The 21,077-nt window shown below is 43.6% G+C and overlaps 1 protein-coding gene across 4 annotated transcripts in view; it reads left to right on the top strand.

The window, feature by feature from the left end:
• The first annotated feature begins 1,669 nt into the window (after positions 1-1,669).
• The window catches only part of LOC115154263 (rab5 GDP/GTP exchange factor-like), a 32,102-nt gene continuing 12,694 nt past the window's right edge, over positions 1,670-21,077 (top strand). Inside the window, exons 1-5 of one of the 4 annotated variants that reach the window (XM_029700302.1) lie at positions 1,670-1,972; positions 5,490-5,711; positions 6,151-6,350; positions 14,052-14,218; positions 16,734-16,815. In XM_029700302.1, the coding sequence (XP_029556162.1) occupies positions 5,533-5,711; positions 6,151-6,350; positions 14,052-14,218; positions 16,734-16,815 (628 nt within the window). In that variant the 5' untranslated portion in view covers positions 1,670-1,972; positions 5,490-5,532. Of the gene's footprint in view, positions 1,973-5,489; positions 5,712-6,150; positions 6,351-14,051; positions 14,219-16,733; positions 16,816-21,077 lie in introns of those variants that run through there. The other 3 variants (XM_029700304.1, XM_029700303.1, XM_029700305.1) reach the window with 3 other exon arrangements.

Here is a 21,077-nt window from a genome sequence, read left to right as displayed (position 1 = left end):
GATGGTTTGGGGGTTAGAATACAATTGTATTTATTTATTTCAGTATTTTAGGCAACTTAGACTTGAGGAACATTCCTTGCACCTTATTGAAGTTTCTCCCTTGGCTGGTGAATGTCTTTTGCAGATTCCATAGCGGGCCCATGTCTAGGCTGCTCATGGCATGGGAAAGTTGGAAAAACAATGCACAGCTTGACTAGTGGCCTAATTTTTCAAGACAAAGCAAGATATTAAACTTACATATTGCATTATTTGTTGTAAGGGTATGCTCTATTGTGCTAACAGTAAGTCATATTTTTTGTTTTTATAATAAGGTACAAATACAGTTTGCCTTAGTCTGTACAAAATGATCAGTCTCTGTAGTTGTGTTTTCTTCTTCCGGGCTGGATAATGTTATGCATGCAATGTGCCAATGGTTCAAGTTGCCAAGTACAGTACTTCCATGAAATTAACTAAGCAACCTACCAAATAACTCCAGTTTCCTAAATTGAAAACATGTGAACGGAGAGCTGGACCTGGGATAAGTTGCTGATCTATCATTGAAACCAGGCTCATTTGTCAAATTCATCAGTGCAACAATTTGGCATCAGCACAACTGGACCATTTTTTTGATTGACCACATTATGGGCAGGGTATAATCCCTAGAAGTTTGTGGTTTTACACACATCCTTAAAAACATAGGTGCTGAGCTAATAAAGACTACTAGTAAAGAACAAGAAGCCCTGCACACTGTTAAAGATCCGTTTTGGATCAAAATGTTGTCAATAAAGAGGTGAATTGGGCGCTTTAATCATTGTGTGACGCTTTAATAGTGTGCAGGCCTTGTTCTTTACCAGGATGCCATCTCTCCCTCCACTTCTTGGCAATGATCTGTGTCTTATTAATCATAAGCCTAATAATATATAGCTTCAAGATGCAGCTCTCTCATAACAAAATATTCCACATAGTTGGTATACTGACTGAGGAATTAGAATGGTTGAAGGCATTTAGGGTCAGGGTAAAAATACACAATGAATTACATGAATGTTACTGCACTCCACCATTCCAGTAGTCCCAGTCTGTATTAGAACGCCTGCCTGTGGGTGTGGTTACCCCCATTGACTTTCAAACGCAATTTTCTTGTTGACTGCTTGTATAAGTCAACATGTCTAAAGATTCCTTTTAAACATTGCCTGCCCCAGAGCATTCTCACTACTTCGAAAAATGTAATAGGGCTTCCTTCATGCCCCTTTTCATGATGGTGCTAGCAGCCACGTGGGTGAGCGTTAGCTACCAACCCAAACAAATTATCTAGTCAAGAGACCAACAACACAAACACATGGAATATACCACTACAAGCAGTTAGTAGAGTTACACATGGACTACACTAAACAAGTTAAATGTCTTAGCTAATTCTGATTAAATGTTTTCCACTACGTGTAGCCTACTGGTCTGCTGAATACTATAAAAGCCTGAAGCCACAGGGCTCTTCTCGCAGGCTCTATTTCACTACTTTTTCTTTTTTTTAACCTACTTAACAAGGCAAGTCAGTTAAGAACAAATTATTATTTACAATGACAGCCTACACCAGAGAAATCCGGACGACGCTGGGTCAATTGTGCGCCGCCCTATGGGACTCCCAAACACGACCGGTTGTGATACAGCCTGGATTCGAACCAGGGTGTCAGTAGCACTGAGATGCAGATCGCTGCGCCACTCAGAAGCTTTGCGATCCGTATGTCGCGATTTTTGACATGTAAATTGAACAACACAGTAATTTTCCGGCATGTTTTGTTATTTCTGTGTAACAAAATCGACGACGAAATGGGGGTGAATGGGAAAGAATGTTTGTGTTCCACAATTTGTGGGCGTGGTCGAGGGAATTCCTTATTATTAAGTGACTGAGACTCAAGAGTCCGCTCCACCTCTCCAGACAATTCCCAGCCACAGCCAGTGGCTTCTAAAGAAGGTAGCTCGTCCTAGGACACTGAAAAGGGTAAGGATTATACTTTGTAACGTTAATTGTAGAACAGTTAGCTACGGCATGTTTATAACAGCCAGAATGTAAATACACTTTTGCTAACTACACAAAGATACCTTAGCAACGATGTTTATAACTAAACCAAGAGACCATAGCCTGTCGCTTCCAATGGGAACAAATTAGGACAGAACAAGCAAGGAGGTGGGCAGAGCCAAGCATTCATCTGCATGTTTCCGTTTGGGAACGCCTCATGTGAAGTGCGCGTGTGCAATAACTCAATTCGCCTTTGTACTCCTAAACAACGAGATTTACAAAACGTAGTCCACTTTGTTCATAACATATTCTAGTTTTGGCAACAGAAAGCTGTATGCAATCGATGAGAAAATGTGCAGAATATCGTCAAATCCATATCGTTACATCTTCTCCCATGCCGGCCAGTGGGCTTCCTCTCACTACTATATTTGGTAGTGAGTGGAAACGCCAAGCGGATGCTTCACATTTATACATCCGGTGGAATGTCTGTCTCATTGTTCTAGCATGCTAGCTAAATATCGTCACACTGTGGTTAGCTGCCTAGGCAGGTAGCTAGCTAGTTATTGTTGCCATTGAGTTTGACAAAATCTAACGCCTTGTGCTGAAACCCCATTTATGTTTGTTGTAACCTGTACATGCTCACCTGTCTTCGGCTTATCTTTGTGTTTGATTTTCTTGTTGCGATAGCTAGTTAACTAACCAGCCATGCTTCTGCCATGTTATTGTTGATGTAAGCCAGTCAGTCATAAGCTATAGGTGGGGATCCATCGCCTGCTTGTGAGTGGGCTAAACCAGGTTTTAACTCATACTGTCACTGAGTCTTATTTTGAGTGCACACACTCATTCATAGTACGTACATGAACTGAGATAATTGCAAGTTCAAGCTGTAGGTAAATGATTTCTCTGTTTAGAAAGACAAGCTGCCCTACCTACATTTCTTCTGGGGGACATTTTTTGTGACTGGAGATCGTTCACAAAATCAATATTCAGGAGCCACAACTGCAGTGACATGGTTATGAACATAAGCGCCATCACGGAAACTGCACATGGCTTAGAGATTTTTAAGGGCTTGGCTATTCTAGTCTATTTGGTTGGTGAAGTAGCTACACGTTGATGGCAGTGCAGGGAGCTGTTGTATCCCATTCACACCATATGGTAGTTTTAGTTGCTGTCGGTCAAGCTTTTTTAGTGATAATAATAGCAAGCAAACCATCTCAAATGTAGGCTAGGCCTATGTGCTGTTTTCCCCACCTAAACCATATTTATTTTCAGTGGTAGAGTTAGGCTGCTGGCTAACCCTAACCTCTGTTGTCAAAACAATCTTCTACGGAGATGTAGGGTCTGCTCAGCACAACTTAGCACACTTGGTATGGCAACTGCTCGGCCTCTGACCGCAAGACTCCAGCCACCCTAGTCATAGACTGTTCTCTCTGCTACTGCACAGCAAGCGGTACCGGAGCGCCAAGTCTAGGTCCAAGAGGCTTCTAAACAGCTTCTACCCCCAAGCCATAAGACTCTTGAACAGTTAATCAAATGGCTACCCGGACTACCTGCACTGTCGTCGTCCCCCCCCCCTCTCCCCCTTTGCGCTGCTGCTACTCTGTTATTATAAATGCATAGTCACTTAATAACTCTACCTACATGTACATATTACCTCAACACCGGTGCCCCCGCACATTGACTCTGTACCGGTACCCCCTGTATAAAGCCCTGCTATTGTTATTTACTGCTGCTCTTCAATTATTTGTTATTCATATCTATTACTTTAAAAAAAAAATGTATTTTCTTAAAACTGCATTGTTGGTTAAGGGTTTGTAAGTAAGCACTTCAGTAAGGTCTACACCTGTTGTATTGGGCGCATGTGACAAATAAAATTTGATTTGATTTAGAAAAACTTGTCAAATGCGTTGAGCTTGAGAAGCACCTCCCTGTCTCCTTCCACTATAATGTGTGTGAAGTTGACCACACCATGAGTCATGTGTTGTCCAGTATATATGGGGTTGAAAACGTTAATGTGAACTTGTTTGCTTCAAGCTGCTCTCTTTAGCCTAGTCCCTATCCTGGTTCCTGACCACACGGTGTCTTCTGGCTCTAAGCTCACAGCAGTTTCGGCAGCATCACGCTGAAATATTGATGCTCTAATGGCTGTCTGCTTTCTGCTGTGTAGAAATGGGTCCTGTTACCTACCAGTCACTCTTGCTAGGCAATTTTATGGTAACAGAATTATGTTGAGACTCAGGTTTTTCACTTTAAAATGTATACCAAACAAACATTGATTTCAATGTTTAACAAACTATGCACAATGGCTACTTTTAACAATTTCTTTAGAAAATTTAACAAAAACAAATTTACAGGAAGAACTGTGCAGATACAACATTTGGTAACAGAATACAATTTGGGGAGATTTGACCGTAATTATGTTACCAAACTTTGCATCTGCAGTTTTTCCAGTAAATATTTGTAATTTTTATTTACTGTGTATGTTGTTCAAAGTAGTCATTGTGCATAGAGTTGTATGGTTTGTATAAATACTGTATCATTAGCTTTTTAAAACAATTCAATGTTTTCTTTTATCATATTTTGGACCAGAATGAGGCCGTCTCTCCACTAGCCTCGGGGGGCGCATTAGCTTTCAGAAATCTGCATTTTCAAAACGCAGACCATATAAAAAAATCTGTTTTAAACCATTTCATCTGAGTTTTATATTGAAAGTCAACAGTGATGTTTTACTTCAATAGATTTATAAGGGGTGTGCAACTATAGTTTTTCTTCTCATAAAATACTTTAGTGCAACACATTCGTCAAATCTTTTTCATCCAATGACAACAGAAGCTATTTTGCTAGCACCCCCACAAGTAAATAAGCTTGAAAAAGCAAGGTATTTTATTTTGCAAAACCGATGCATGGACATCATCTTTGGGAGGGTGGATTCCTTGGATGCCTCATGTTTAACTCATTGTTGAAAAAAAGTTTGATCCAAATCAGATGTTGGGCCCCTGAGTGGCGCAGCGGTCTAAGGCACTGCATCTCGGTGCTAGAGGCGTCACTACAGACCTGGTTTGATTCTAGGCTGTATCACAACCGGCCGTGATTGGGAGTCCCATAGGGCGGCGTACAATTGGCCCAGCGTTGTCTGGGTTAGGGCATGGCCGGGGTAGTCCGTCATTGTAAACAATAATTTGTTCTTAAATGACTTGCCTAGTAAAATAAAAGGTACTCTATTTTTTTGACTATTATATGAATCCTATAAATTATAATTGGCAATTTGGGTGCAATCAATTGGATTCATTTCTCAGTGCTTTTTGAGGCGGAATGACACCGTAGCAAAAATGAACACGACGCAGACAACTCTTTTGGTTCTTTAAAAACTTGCTATAAGTAAAATATTGTGTGCTACAGCTTGGAAAATAAATAAATGTGACTCTGGATGACAAGTATTTAGCTCAATGTCCCAGTTGGTCTCAAACAACCCAAACATGATGTAATCTTTCCTTGCCAGCAGCCAGCCAGCTCTGCCGAGTTTCCTCCATACAGGCAGCGAGATGAGTCAGTGGATGGTGCGCCGCGGGATCCACATGGACCAGTCGGAGCTGCTCTGCAACAAGGGCTGCGGTTACTATGGTAACGTGGCCTGGCAGGGCCTGTGCTCCAAGTGCTGGCGGGAAGAGTACCAGCGAGCCCGACAGAAGCAGATCCAGGAAGACTGGGCCCTGGCTGAGAAGTTAGTAGGCCCACCTGTGAAATGTTATAATCAATTGCAATGTGTCGTCAGTGCTGTGGTGCATTCCTTTTCGCCAAGGTTCAGGCTGAAACGTATGCCCTTCCTCAGTGGCATGGTAGAAACTTTTTTACACCACAGTTTCATGTGGGATGCCTCACTATGTTAGGGAATGCCAACTTTCAGCCCCAGGTCACTGGCCAGCAGAATCAAGCTGGTTTGTCTGATCCACGTCCTATTCTAGTTTGAGACATTTAGTAGAGGATTCATACATGATAATCAAGAGTTTTGGGGCATAAATGAAATGTCGATTTTACTAGCTTTGTCCAACACTTACCTTCCCTCGATACATTGTAATTAAAACAGGACACCAGCGGTTTGTTGACTAGTAGCCTCAAGTAAAACAGTCTAATCACCAGTTGTTCCCCCTGGTTTACCTCAGGCTGCAGAAGGAGGAGGAGGCTGCCTATGCCAGTATCCAGGGGGCCCAGTCTCAGCCCCCGTCTCAGCCACAGGCTCAACCCCAGGCCTCTCTTGCCCCCTTCTCCAAGTTCGAGGAAAGGAAGACCAACGAAAAGACGCGCAAGGTGACCACCGTGAAGAAGTTCTTCAGTCCCTCGTCACGGACAGCCCCCAAGAAAGGTGACTGACTGACTCTAAAAACTCATAAAGACCGCTCTGCATTCCCTCTTATACGTTAAAGCCTGAGTTATCTCAATGGCATTTCTCCAGTGCAGTTTGACACACACTTTCCACCCCGGTGTATCAGCCTAGTACTTGTCTCATCAGCTCACTTCCTTGGCAGTGATCCCCGGAGGCTCTAAAGCAGGGCATGACCAGCTCACAGGGTGATTGATCTACAAGGTATTCTGTTCCCTCCAAGCCCATTACAGCCTATTATACCTAGGTGTATTTAGTGACACCCTAACTGTAAGGTAAGCTCCTATACAAAGGCCCCAAGGGTATTGAGAACAATGTGCAAACTTCAAAGTCCCTTGGGGACAATTATTTTTGCGGACTTAGATCGTTTTTCTTTCGAAAAAAAAAAAAGGTACCCCCTCTCTCTTTGCGTAATCTCACTGTGGGGATCATGGTGGACCGTCATTGAAGCTTCACTCGTCTGTATTGTGACTTTGTTTCATCACTCATTTCACTTTTGCTTTGGAGTCACAGCTGCTGCGCACCAATCTCTAGTGTTATGTTGTGCTATCAACTGTTTTCCATGTCTGTTCTCTTTGATACCCCCTCTCATGATAATGCAATTGTTTCCCAAACCAAACAACCCCCCTCCTATCTCTCTTTGAACCACTCATTCTGCACTTATCTGTCAATGCCATTGTTTGTTGATCAATGAAGTCATTCATTTGTCTTCCAATATTCTCCCTACCCGCACCCATTCCACCTTCGCCCACATCTCTCAAATCTACCCATTCTCTCTTGTATGGCCCCCATTTCCCGTGCCCTGTGGCCCCAATTGGCCCTGCCATCTCATTCTCAGCCCCCAGTGAGGGAGAGAAGGTGACAGGCCTCAGAGACTGGAGAGGAATGTTTACTCCTCCTTGGGAAATGGGCTCCCCCACAGAAGGTAGAGTAATTACTTCTACCATTGGAGATTAGATTTGCTGTGGGTAGTGCCCCCATTTTAATCCCTGTAGTTTTAAAACCAACTAGGAACTCATTAGGGCTTTACTAGTGTAGTTGACTTAATGTTACCCTCCAACATGGTGGCATTAAGATATACCAGTAGTCTCACCATAGTGGCACCCGTTCAGTCTAATTGGCTGAGAGACCTGTCCATCAAATTGACTTTCCTGCTCTGGTTGATTTTTTAAAATTTGTTAGATGTGAATTGTGTGTGTGTGGTAGTGTGTGTTTAACAAAAGTCACTTTTGCATGTTGCTCATAATGTTCATTATCTCACTGTGTCCTCCTCTTGCGTATGGTCATCATACTGGCAGCACTGGTGACCAGACTCAGAGGTGGGTGTCTGTCATTCTCTCTCTATTTGTAGAAACACTTCTACAGAATAGAGAGAACTGTCCTTTTATAGTCCACTGAAACTCCCAACAATGCTTTCTTGCAATCACCAGCAAAAGTGGGTGTAAAGAATCTGGTTATTTGTACTTGTGACGGAATTCTATTGATTGCATATTTGGGTCTGTTTTCCTGACATTGCCTCAGCTCTTATGTAAAGATGCACAGGTTAGACCTGTCAGTGTTTTGGTTTTAAAACCTTCTGACCTGTTTACCTTCTTTACTTGAGGCTGTCAGTTCAGGGCTCCAGACCCCAAAAAATCCTGGGTGGCACTGGTGCCACTAATTGTTTTTGTGGCACCCCCATAAAAACATTCTGCAGCGTCACACAATAGAATACATTTGAGTCTTATGAAGTCGTTCTAAAGTCAATCACAATGCTTTATTAAGAAGTGTAATAGACTACTGAGAGAGTATTGTGATATTATGCAACCTAGTCCAGTGACTGTCATGAATTTTGGGTTGACAATTATGATATTTTAGTTATTTTACAGTCAATTTTAATTTTTTTTTGTTCAATAGAGCGAGAAAAAAATGCATCTTCTTTCTGTTTGCTAATATTATACACTGCTCAAAAAAATAAAGGGAACACTTAAACAACACAATGTAACTCCAAGTCAATCACACTTCTGTGAAAGCAAACTGTCCACTTAGGAAGCAACACTGAGTCCACTTAGGAAGCAACACTGATTGACAATAAACTTCACATGCTGTTGTGCAAATGGAATAGACAACAGGTGGAAATTATAGGCAATTAGCAAGACACTCCCAATAAAGGAGTGGTTCTGCAGGTGGGGACCACAGACCACTTCTCAGTTCCTATGCTTCCTGGCTGATGTTTTGGTCACTTTTGAATGCTGGCGGTGCTTTCACTCTAGTGGTAGCATGAGACGGAGTCTACAACCCACACAAGTGGCTCAGGTAGTGCAGCTCATCCAGGATGGCACATCAATGCGAGCTGTGGCAAGAAGGTTTGCTGTGTCTGTCAGCGTAGTGTCCAGAGCATGGAGGCGCTACCAGGAGACAGGCCAATACATCAGGAGACGTGGAGGAGGCCGTAGGAGAGCAACAACCCAGCAGCAGGACCGCTACCTCCGCCTTTGTGCAAGGAGGAGCAGGAGGAGCACTGCCAGAGCCCTGCAAAATGACCTCCAGCAGGCCACAAATGTGCATGTGTCTGCTCAAACGGTCAGAAACAGACTCCATGAGGGTGGTATGAGGGCCCGACGTCCACAGGTGGGGGTTGTGCTTACAGCCCAACACCGTGCAGGACGTTTGGCATTTGCCAGAGAACACCAAGATTGGCAAATTCGCCACTGGCGCCCTGTGCTCTTCACAGATGAAAGCAGGTTCACACTGAGCATGTGACAGAGTCTGGAGACGCCGTGGAGAATGTTCTGCCTGCAACATCCTCCAGCATGACCGGTTTGGCGGTGGGTCAGTCATGGTGTGGGGTGGCATTTCTTTGGGGGGCCGCACAGCCCATGTGCTCACCAGATGTAGCATGACTGCCATTAGGTACCGAGATGAGATCCTCAGACCCCTTGTGAGACCATATGCTGGTGCGGTTGGCCCTGGGTTCCTCATAATGCAAGACAATGCTAGACCTCATGTGGCTGGAGTGTGTCAGCAGTTCCTGCAAGAGGAAGGCATTGATTCTATGGACTGGCCCGCCCGTTCCCCAGACCTGAATCCAATTGAGCACATCTGGGACATCATGTCTCACTCCATCCGCCAACGCCACGTTGCACCACAGACTGTCCAGGAGTTGGCGGATGCTTTAGACCAGGTCTGGGAGGAGATCCCTCAGGAGACCATCCGCCACCTCATCAGGAGCATGCCCAGGTGTTGTAGGGAGGTCATACAGGCACGTGGAGGCCACACACACTACTGAGCCTCATTTTGACTTGTTTTAAGGACATTACATCAAAGTTGGATCAGCCTGTAGTGTGGTTTTACACTTTAATTTTGAGTGTGACTCCAAATCCAGACCTCCATGGGATGATAAATTGGATTTCCATTGATTATTTTTGTGTGATTTTGTTGTCAGCACATTCAACTATGTAAAGAAAAAAGTATTTAATAAGATTATTTCATTCATTCAGATCTAGGATGTGTTATTTTAGTGTTCCCTTTATTTTTTTGAGCAGTATATATAGGCCTAATTCAACTAGTGCTAATTCACCACCTGAAGAAGTGGAATCTCAAAACACAGTTGCTCGATTTCTAGCTATAAATGAACTCAGCAAAAAAAGAAACGTCCTCTCACTGTCAACTGCGTTTATTTTCAGCAAACTTAACATGTGTAAATATTTGTATGAACATGACAAGATTCAACAGACAAACTGAACAAGTTCCACAGACATGTGACTAACAGAAATTGAATAATGTGTCCCTGAACAAAGGGGATCAAAATCAAAAGTAACAGTCAGTATCTGGTGTGGCCACCAGCTGCATTAAGTACTGCAGTGCATCTCCTCCGCATGGACTGCACCAGATTTGCCAGTTCTTGCTGTGAGATGTTACCCCACTCTTCCACCAAGGCACCTGCAAGTTCCCGAACATTACTGGGGGGAATGGCCCTAGCCCTCACCCTCCGATCCAACAGGTCCCAGACGTGCTCAATGGGATTGAGATCCGGGCTCTTCGCTGGCCATGGCAGAACACTGACATTCCTGTCTTGCAGGAAATCACGCACAGAACGAGCAGTATGGCTGGTGGCATTGTCATGCTGGAGGGTCGTGTCAGGATGTGCCGGCAGGAAGGGTAACACATGATGGAGGAGGATGTCTTCCCTGTAACGCACAGCGTTGAGATTGCCTGCAATGACAACAAGCTCAGTCCGATGATGCTGTGACACACCACCCCAGACCATGACGGACCCTCCACCTCCAAATCGATCCCGCTCCAGAGTACAGGCCTCAGTGTAACTGTAATTCCTTCGACGATAAACGCGAATCCGATCATCACCCCTGGTGAGACAAGTCAGTGAAGAGCACTTTTTGCCAGTCCTGTCTGGTCCAGCGACGGTGGGTTTGTGCCCATAGGCAACGTTGTTGCCGGTGATGTCTGGTGAGGACCTGCCTTACAACAGGCCTACAAGCCCTCAGTCCAGCCTCTCTCAGCCTATTGCAGACAGTCTCTGAGCACTGATGGAGGGATTGTGCGTTCCTGGTGTAACTCGGGCAGTTGTTGCCATCCTGTACCTGTCCCGCAGGTGTGATGTTCGGATGTACCGATCCTGTGCAGGTGTTGTTACACGTGGTCTGCCACTGCGAGGACAATCAGCTGTCCGTCCTGTCTCCCTGTAGTGCTGTCTTAGGCCTCTGACAGTACGGACATTGCAATTTATTGCCCTGGCCACATCTGCAGTCCTCATTCCTCCTTGCAGCATGCCTAAGGCACGTTCACACAGATGAACAGGGACCCTGGGCATCTTTCTTTTGGTGTTTTTCAGAGTCAGTAGAAAGGTCTCTTTAATGTCCTAAGTTTTCATAACTGTGACCTTAATTGCCTACCGTCTGTAAGCTGTTAGTGTCTTAACAACTGTTCCACCGGTGCATGATCAAATCAAATGTATTTATAAAGCCCTTCTTACATCAGCTGATATCTCAAAGTGCTGTACAGAAACCCAGTCTAAAACCCCAAACAGCAAGCAATGCAGGTGTAGAAGCAAGGTGGCTAGGAAAACTCCCTAGACATGCCAGAACCTAGGAAGGAACCTAGAGAGGAAACAGGCTATGATGGGTGGCCGGTCCTCTTCTGGCTGTGCCGGGTGGAGATTATAACAGAACATGGCCAAGATGTTCAAATGTTCATAGATGACCAGCAGGGTCAAATAATAATAATCACAGTGGTTGTCGAGGGTGCAACAGGTTAGCACCTCAGGAGTAAATGTCAGTTGGCTTTTCATAGCCAATCATTCAGAGTATCTCTACCGCTCCTGCTGTCTCTAGAGAGTTGAAAACAGCAGGTCTGGGACAGGTAGCACGTCTGGTGAACATGTCAGGGTTCCATAGCCGCAGGCAGAACAGTTGAAACTGGAGCAGCAGCACGGCCAGGTGGACTGGGGACAGCAAGGAGTCATCAGGCCAGGTAGTCCTGAGGCATGGTCCTAGGGCTCAGGTCCTCCGAGAGGGAGAGAGAGAAAGAAAGAATTAGAGCGCATACTTAAATTCACACAGGTAACCTGATAAGACAGGAGAAATACTCCACATATAACAGACTGACCCTAGCCCCCCAACACATAAACTACTGCAGCATAAATACTGGAGGCTGAGACAGGAGGGGTCGGGAGACACTGTGGCCCCGTCCGACGATACCCCCGGACAGGGCCAAACAGGCAGGATATAACCCCACCCACTTTGCCAAAGCACAGCCCCCACACCACTAGAGGGATATCTTCAATCACCAATTTACCATCCTGAGACAAGGCCGAGTATAGCCCACAAAGCTCTCCGCCACGGCACAACCCAAGGGGGGGCACCAACCCAGACAGGAAGATCACGTCAGTGACTCAACCCACTCAAGTGACACACCCCTCCTAGGGACGGCATGGAAGAGCGCCAATGACTCAGCCCCTGTAATAGGGGGGCTGAGGCAGAGAATCCCAGTGGAGAGAGGGGAACCGGCCAGGCAGAGACAGCAAGGGCGGTTCGTTGCCCCAGAGCCTTTCCGTTCAGCTTCACACTCCTAGGCCAGACTACACTCCTGTTCATTAATCAAGCATGGGAAACAGTGTTTAAACTCTTTTTTACAATGAAGATCTGTGAAGTTATTTGGATTATCTTTGAAAGACCGGGTCCTGAAAAGGGGAGTTTTCTTTTTTGCTGAGTTTATAACACCAACAGCTAGTAGCCATGTACACTGAACAAAAATATAAATGCAACATGTGAAGTGTTGGTCCCATGTTTCAGGAGCTGAAATAAAAGATTCCAACAATGTTCGATACGCACAAAAAGCTTATTTCTCTCATTTTGTGCACTAATTTGTTTACATCCCTGTTGGTGAGCCTTTCTCCTTTGCCAAGATAATCCATCCACCTGACCGGTGTGGCATATCAAGAAGCTGATTAAATAGCTTGATCATTACACAGGTGCACCTTGTGCTGGCAACAATAAAAGGCTACTCTAAAATGTGCAGTTTTGTCACACAAAAAAACAATGCCACAGATGTCTTAAGTTGAGGGAGTGTGCAATTGGCATGCTGACTGCAGGAATGCCCACCAGAGCTGTTGCCAGAGAATTGAATGTTCATTTCTCTACCATAAGCCACCTCCCATGTCGTTTTAGAGAATTCGGCAGTAAGTCCAACCTGCCTCACAACCGCAGACCACATGTATTGCGTTGTGTGGGCGGGTTTGCTGATTACAACATTGTGAACAGAGTGCCCCCATGGTGGCGGTGGGGTTATGGTATTGGCAGGCATAAACTACAGACCACGAACACAATTGCATTTTATCTATGGCAATTCGAATGCACCAAAATACCATGACAAGATCCTGAGGCCTATTTGTTTTTTTTTGTTAAGGTACTGTATCTGTGGCCAACAGATGCATATCTGTATTTCCAGTCATGTGAAATCCATAGATTAGGGCCTAATGAATTTATTTCAATTGACTGATTTTCTCCTATAAGTGAGTTAAATCAATGAAATTGTTGCATTCATATTTTTGTTCAGTATATTAATCTAACAATTAAACGTAATGTCCTAAAAAATGCAATGAGGCCCAGTGCAGTCGCGAGGCCGACGCGCAATTTCGCACACGCTTCGTAATTCAAAGCCATAACCGATATCTTGATTGTGCTTTTGAGCTCAATAATGAGAATTGAGAAATAAAAGATATATATACTTATAAAAAGCTGAAACCCTCCTCTCTTTAAATATGGACAACAAGTTGCTTCCAAAGTATTTTTTATTTTTTTTCACCCTTCAATTGCATTTTTAAATGTTAAACAATCACGAGGGGGGAGAGCGATTGTGAGAGGCTCATTACAGCAGCCGGCCCCAGCGAAACAGGCAGGCACAGTGGCAGGTCAGACAATTCTATTAAAGGAATCATAAGGATAAGGATAAATTCATGGTTTTATCCGCCCAAAAAATAGGACGTTTTAATTGAGGTGACCAGGTATATGTGCAGCTCGCACTAGTGAGACCAATTAAAAAGTTAACTGGGACAGCCAAATAAGTGTCGCAAAATGTGACAAATGGTCGCAGTCTGGAGCCCAGCAGTTAGCGAGAGAAACCATGACGAGAAAGGCATGGGGTAACATTAAGAAAACAACACAAGTAATGGTGTCCTCCCCTCAGAGAACCAGGAGGGCAAGATCCCCAGCCCCTCCATCAGGCGCCAGTCCAGCATCGAGACAGACCGCGTCTCCAGAGACTTTGTGGAATTTCTGAAGACCCTGCAGAAGCCAGGCCGAGAAGTCCACAAGCAGAGCAGTGCCTTCATCGAGATCATGGCCAACAAAAAGGTCCGTTGAACGAGCATTCAATAGTTTTCAATGATTTTCCATGCGCAGGGTAAAAAATACAGTACCAGTCAAAAGTTTGGACACACCTACTCATTCAAGGGTTTTTCTTTATTTTTACTATTTTCTAAATTGTAGAATAATAGTGAAGACATCAAAACTATGAAATAACACATATGGAATCATGTGCTGAGCACTTGATGACTGCTTTTCCTTCATTCTGTGGTCCAACTCATCCCAAACCATCTCAATTGGGATGAGGTTGGGTGATTGTGCAGGCCAGGTCATCTGATGCAACACTCCATCACTCTCCTTCTTGGTCAAATAGCCCGTACACAGCCTGGAGGTGTGTTGGGTCATTGTCCTGTTGAGAAACAGGCCTTCCCTGTAGCTCAGTTGGTAGAGCATGGTGTTTGCAACGCATGGTGTTTGCAATGCCAGGGTTGTGGGTTCGATTCCCACGGGGAGCCATGTATGAAATGTATGCATTCACTACTGTAAGTCGCTCTGGATAAGAGCGTCTGCTAAATGATGTAAATGTAAAAACTAAGCGCAAACCAGATGGGATGGCATATTGCTGTGGTAGCCATGATGGTTAAGGGTGCCTTGAATTCAAAGTAAATCACAGACGGTGTCAGCAGCAAAGCACTCCCACACCATCACACCTCCTCCTCCATGCTTCATGGTGGGAAGCACACATGCGGAGATCATTTACGTCATTTAGCAGACGCTCTTATCCAGAGCGACTTACAAATTGGTGCATTCACCTTATGATATCCAGTGGAACAATCACTTTACAATAGTACATCTATATATATTTTTTTTTTGGGGGGGGGGGGGGGGTAGAAGGATTACTATATCCTATCCCAGGTATTCCTTAAAGAGGTGGGGTTTCAGGTGTCTACGGAAGGTGGTGATTGACTCCGCTGTCCTGGCATCGTGAGGGAGCTTGTTCCACCATTGGGGTGCCAGAGCAGCGAACAGTTTTGACTGGGCTGAGCGGGAACTGTGCTTCCGCAGCGGTAGGGGGGCCAGCAGGCCAGAGGTGGATGAACGCAGTGCCCTTGTTTGGGCACTGCGTCTCACAAAGACACGGCAGTTGGAACCAAAAATCTCACATTTTGGACTCATCAGACCAAAGGACAGATTTCCACCGGCCTAATATCCATTGCTCGTGTTTCTTGGCCCAAGTTAGTCTCTTCTTATTATTGGTGTCCTTTTTACTAGTAATTTTATTATCATTTTTTCAGCTATTTGACCACGAAGGCCTGATTTCACGCGGTCTCCTCTGAACAGTTGAAGTTGAGATGTGTCTGTTAGTTGAACTCTGTGAAGCATTTATTTGGGCTGAAATTTCTGAGGCTGGTAACTCTAATGAATGTATCCTCTGCAGCAGAGCTAATTCTGGGTCTTCCTTACCTGTGGTGGTCCTCATGAGAGCCAGTTTCATCATAGTGTTTGATGGTTTTTGCAACTGCACTTGAAGAAACATTCAAAGTTCTTGACATTTTCTGGATTGACTGACCTTCATGTCTTAAAGTAATGATGGACTGTCATTTCTCTTTGCTTATTTGAGCTGTTCTTGCCATAATATGGACTTGGGCTTTACCAAATAGCCCTATCTTCTGTATACCACCCCTAACTTGTCACAACACAACTGATTGGCTCAAACGCATTAAGAAGGAAAGAAATTCCACAAATGAACTTTTTAACAAGGCACACCTGTCAATTGATATTCATTCCAGGTGACTACCTCATGAAGCTGGTTGAGAGAATGCCAAAAGTATGCAAAGCTGTCATCAAGGCAAAGGGTGGCTTTGAAGAATCTCAAATATAAAACATTATTTTGGTTACTACATGATTCCATATGTGTTATTTCATAGTTTGGATGTCTTCACTATTATACTACAATGTAGAAAATGGTAAAAAAGTGGAATGGGTAGGTGTGTCCAAACTTTTGACTGGTACTGTATAATCTGAAACGAATAGAAATACCGGCACAATTTATGCTTGTGTGTAACATTTTTGTTGCAACTTTTTGACCAAAAGGTCTTCGTCCAGCTGAAACTTAATAAACTGAATGGGAGCATATGCAGCAGTGTGTAGATATTTATGTTCTTTCAACAAAGGTCTGCCTTGAAAAACTTAGCTGAAAGAATAGCTTTTATGTGTATGTTTTGTAATGGAATATTGCTGTTTTTATATGGAAAAACACTCCAAGGCTTTCTTGTTTGGAAAAGTTTGCTTTTATTGGCTAGATCAGTAGGTCTGTTGTACTTGGCTTTACAGAACCGTGTCAGTTTAAAGCCGTTTTGTCTATGGTATATCTGTTGTAGAAAAGGAATACAATTATATAAACAGGCAAACAGAGCTGTTATGTTAAGATTGAAAAGTTATTTCAAGCTATCACATTTTGATCTGGAACATGCAATTTTGGTATGTAGTTCCTCTCCTGTTGACCAGACATTGAATGTCAATGACAAATACCTGGGATGACCTTTGACCTCTGATCTCTCAGGACTTAGGTGCTGATGAGCTGTCTGAGTGTGTCCAAGACTTCTACCAGAACATGTCCGACCGCCTCATGACCAATTTTAAAGGTGGGTTCAAACATGACTCAATCTGCCATAAAGGAATCAGTGTACGTAACAAAATGCATCACAAAAATATAAATACAATGCATTTACAAGATTCACAAAAAACTGTGTCCCAATGTGTGGTTTCAAAATAACGGAGTATAGTGTATGCTACTGCACAATAGTGTTCTGTTGGTCTTTTCGAAGGCTTAAGCATAAAATACACAGAGAATCTCACTGCCGATAAGTACTTATCGCAGTGGGAGGCCATTCCTTCTCTTGCTAGAACAAAAGCGGTAGCTGCTGCATGCCGACCCGGTAACGCCGACCCTACCAATTCTACTTGTAAAATTGCAATGTTTGGCAGTAGTGAACAACTTCACTTTGAGCCAATCGGAGAGCACGAACCCCGTGGGGGAGCCAACAGAAAAAATAGGGTATTTTCTCCGTACATCCACGGATGAGCAACTCAAATTTCTTATGCAATGTATGGGATGGTAGCTAGCTAAGTGCACAGACGCAATGCACACAACACACCACTGTAGCTAGTATTGACATAATACAATTTTCATGAAACAGCTGCCTGTGTTAGCTGCCAAGTTAGTGTAGTGTCCTTAGCTAGCTTTGTTGTGCTAGCTAGTGAGTATTCTAACGTTAGCTAGCTAGAACAACATTTGGCTATGGGCTGCACTGGTAGGATGTGATTATGGAAAGTGAATGATTGTTTCTACGTCATCTTGCTAGGTAGTTATCTCGCTGTGGTCCTCTGGCTAGTATCAACAAGGGCTTTCTACAAAAAAGCAACATTAGCGGGGATAGTTTGGAATGTAGACCATAAGCAATACGCACGGATATATGCATTGCCAAGCAACGCTACTGCCACCTTCTGGTTTGGAGTATTTTAACAAGGCTGAGTGGCTGACGACTTCCAAGATTTTTTGCTGCATGAACACAAGAGATTGGCCCACCACCTAAGAGTGTTGGCAGTCAAAGCTTTAAAATGTTTAGTTGATCAATTCCTGTCGAGGGAGGAGCAGATTTTGGGGGGGATATGATAGTAAAACATTCTTTTGATGGCAATAACATTTGTTGGCACCTTGAATTCTTGCACATTTTCTCATAAAAAGGTATATTTTGAAAGTCGGCCGCTCAGGCAAGTTTGTCAAACTACTAAACTTGGAACCAATCAGAACTCCCGTACATACCCCTTGTGATGAAGGTAGCCAATGGCCTGCTTCTGTCTATGATGAATACGTGAGCTGTTATCTGATGAAGAGGAACAGATATAGCTAGCTCCCAGATTGAAATAAAATCAAAATCTGTTTTCAAGTGCACTGAAGAGGTAACTCTGTTTACCATTTAGGCAATTTATTGAAAGCTAGCCAATGTTAGCTAATGAAATACAAATTGACATTTACAGTAGCTGGCTAGGTTAGTCTATCTCTCTGAGTTCAATTGTTGAATCATGTTTTGGCCTGATTATGTCTAATTTAAAGTATCTAGCTGCAGGCTTAATGAAACATTCAATCCTATACTTTGCATAGAAACCCAAATACAATCATGTAGATAGAAGTGTGTCGTATGCTAGAATAGAGGTTTAAAAACGACAACTGCAGGTGTATATTAGCCAATACATATGGCATAGCTTACACATATAGCATTCATTGCAATACAATGTGCTCTGCAATAAGATAACCAGAGTGTGATTTCTAAACCAGATGAGTTTTCAAATAGCAGCTGCCCAATTCCGTGGGAGGCATGCATAATGTTGGATGGCCAATACCATGGTGGGCATGCATAATGTTGGATGGCCAATACCATGGTGGGCATGCATAATGTTGGATGCATTGGAATATAAGGTTTGGAGAATGATAGAGAGCCTGTAGGATTATACAAAAATCAGTTGGGAAATGAATGTTTTGAGTTTCAAATACTGAATGTGAGTATATTTGTGGTTTTAAATGATTAACTTTCCTACTAACCTAAAAGTCAACAGTGCCAAAATATTGAAAAACCATTCATTATTCTTTTATCTATGACTGAGTGTGAGACATCTTTTCCATTTTGTACGTTTCAACGTTCTTAACCGTAGACTCCCTGCCGCCCTGACAAGACTGTGTAAGACAAAAACCCACAAAGAAAAGACAACAGGCAAATGCATATGTGGTCTAAATAGTGATGGCAGGGCTAATTCAAACTGTAGGACTTGGTGAATAGACCGTGGGAGATAAAAGTGAGAGACAATGTTGAATAAAGATGCTCAAACAAGAATGTGTGTCTGTAATAGTGTTCTTCAACTCTAAAATGCACTAGACTGTGTAAGACAAAATCCAGAAAAGACAACAGGCAAATGCATACAGTGGGGAGAACAAGTATTTGATACACGGCCGATATTGCAGGTTTTCCTACTTACAAAGCATGTAGAGGTCTGTAATTTTTATCATAGGTACACTTCAACTGTGAGAGACGGAATCTAAAACAAAAATCCAGAAAATCACATTGTATGATTTTTAGGTAATTAATTTGCATTTTATTGCATGACATAAGTATTTGATCACCTACCAACCAGTAAGAATTCCGGCTCTCACAGACCTGTTAGTTTTTCTTTTAAGAAGCCCTCCTGTTCTCCACTCATTACCTGTATTAACTGCACCTTTTTGAACTCGTTACCTGTATAAAAGACACCTGTCCACACACTCAATCAAACAGACTCCAACCTCTCCACAATGGCCAAGACCAGAGAGCTGTGTAAGGACATTAGGGATAAAATTGTAGACCTGCACAAGGCTGGGATGGGCTACAGGACAATAGGCAAGCAGCTTGGTGAGAAGGCAACAACTGTTGGCGCAATTATTAGAAAATGGAAGAAGTTCAAGATGACGGTCAATCACCCTCGGTCTGGGGCTCCATGCAAGATCTCACCTCGTGGGGCATCGATGATCATGAGGAAGGTGAGGGATCAGCCCAGAACTACACGGCAGGACCTGGTCAATGACCTGAAGAGAGCTGGGACCACAGTCTCAAAGAAAACCATTAGTAACACACTACGCCGTCATGGATTAAAATCCTGCAGCGCACGCAAGGTCCCCCTGCTCAAGCCAGCGCATGTCCAGGCCCGTCTGAAGTTTGCCAATGACCATCAGGATGATCCAGAGGAGGAATGGGAGAAGGTCATGTGGTCTGATGAGACAAAAATAGAGCTTTTTGGTCTAAACTCCACTCGCCATGTTTGGAGGAAGAAGAAGGATGAGTAGAACACCATCCCAACCGTGAAGCATGGAGGTGGAAACATCATAATTTGGGGATGCTTTTCTGCAAAGGGGACAGGACAACTGCACCGTATTGAGGGGAGGATGGATGGGGCCATGTATCGCGAGATCTTGGCCAACAACCTCCTTCCCTCAGTAAGAGCATTGAAGTTGGGTCGAGGCTGGGTCTTCCAGCATGACAACGACCCGAAACACACAGCCAGGGCAACTAAGGAGTGGCTCCGTAAGAAGCATCTCAAGGTCCTGGAGTGGCCTAGCCAGTCTCCAGACCTGAACCCAATAGAAGATCTTTGGAGGGAGCTGAAAGTCCGTATTGCCTAGCGACAGCCCCGAAACCTGAAGGATCTGGAGAAGGTCTGTATGGAGGAGTGGGCCAAAATCCCTGCTGCAGTGAGTGCAAACCTGGTCAAGAACTACAGAAAACGAATGCTCTCTGTAATTGTAAACAAAGGTTTCTGTACCAAATATTAAGTTCTGATGTATCAAATACTTATGTCATGCAATAAAATGCAAATTAATTACTTAAAAATCATACAATGTGATTTTCTGGATTTTTGTTTTAGATTCCGTCTCTCAGAGTTGAAGTGTACCTATGATAAAAATTACAGACCTCTACATGCTTTGTAAGTAGGAAAACCTGCAAAATCGGCAGTGTATCAAATACTTGTTCTCCCCACTGTATGTGGTCTCATTGTCTAAGTAGTGACTGCAGTAGGACGGTTCTCCTCACAGGTGAGTGAATCAGCACATGCTTGGTAAATAGCACTTGGTTGATATCTGGGAGCAGGTCACAGGAGAGATGAATTGATTGTGAGAGACCAGAATTAATCAAATAAATCATCACAGCAAAGGACTAGTTTGTGAGCTAGGAAATTAACATCCTGACAGTCTGAGGCAGGGTGCTCTGCAATCATCCTACTCCAACTATTGACATGGATAATGTAGCATTTCTTATTTGTCAGTATGACATTATTGGGTCCTGCCTTGATGACTATTAGTTTTACACTACTTGTCCTA

The sequence above is a fragment of the Salmo trutta genome, chromosome 19 (assembly GCF_901001165.1).
Source record: "Salmo trutta chromosome 19, fSalTru1.1, whole genome shotgun sequence".
Classification (NCBI taxonomy): domain Eukaryota; kingdom Metazoa; phylum Chordata; class Actinopteri; order Salmoniformes; family Salmonidae; genus Salmo; species Salmo trutta.
This window is presented reverse-complemented; position numbering and strand designations above follow the sequence as displayed.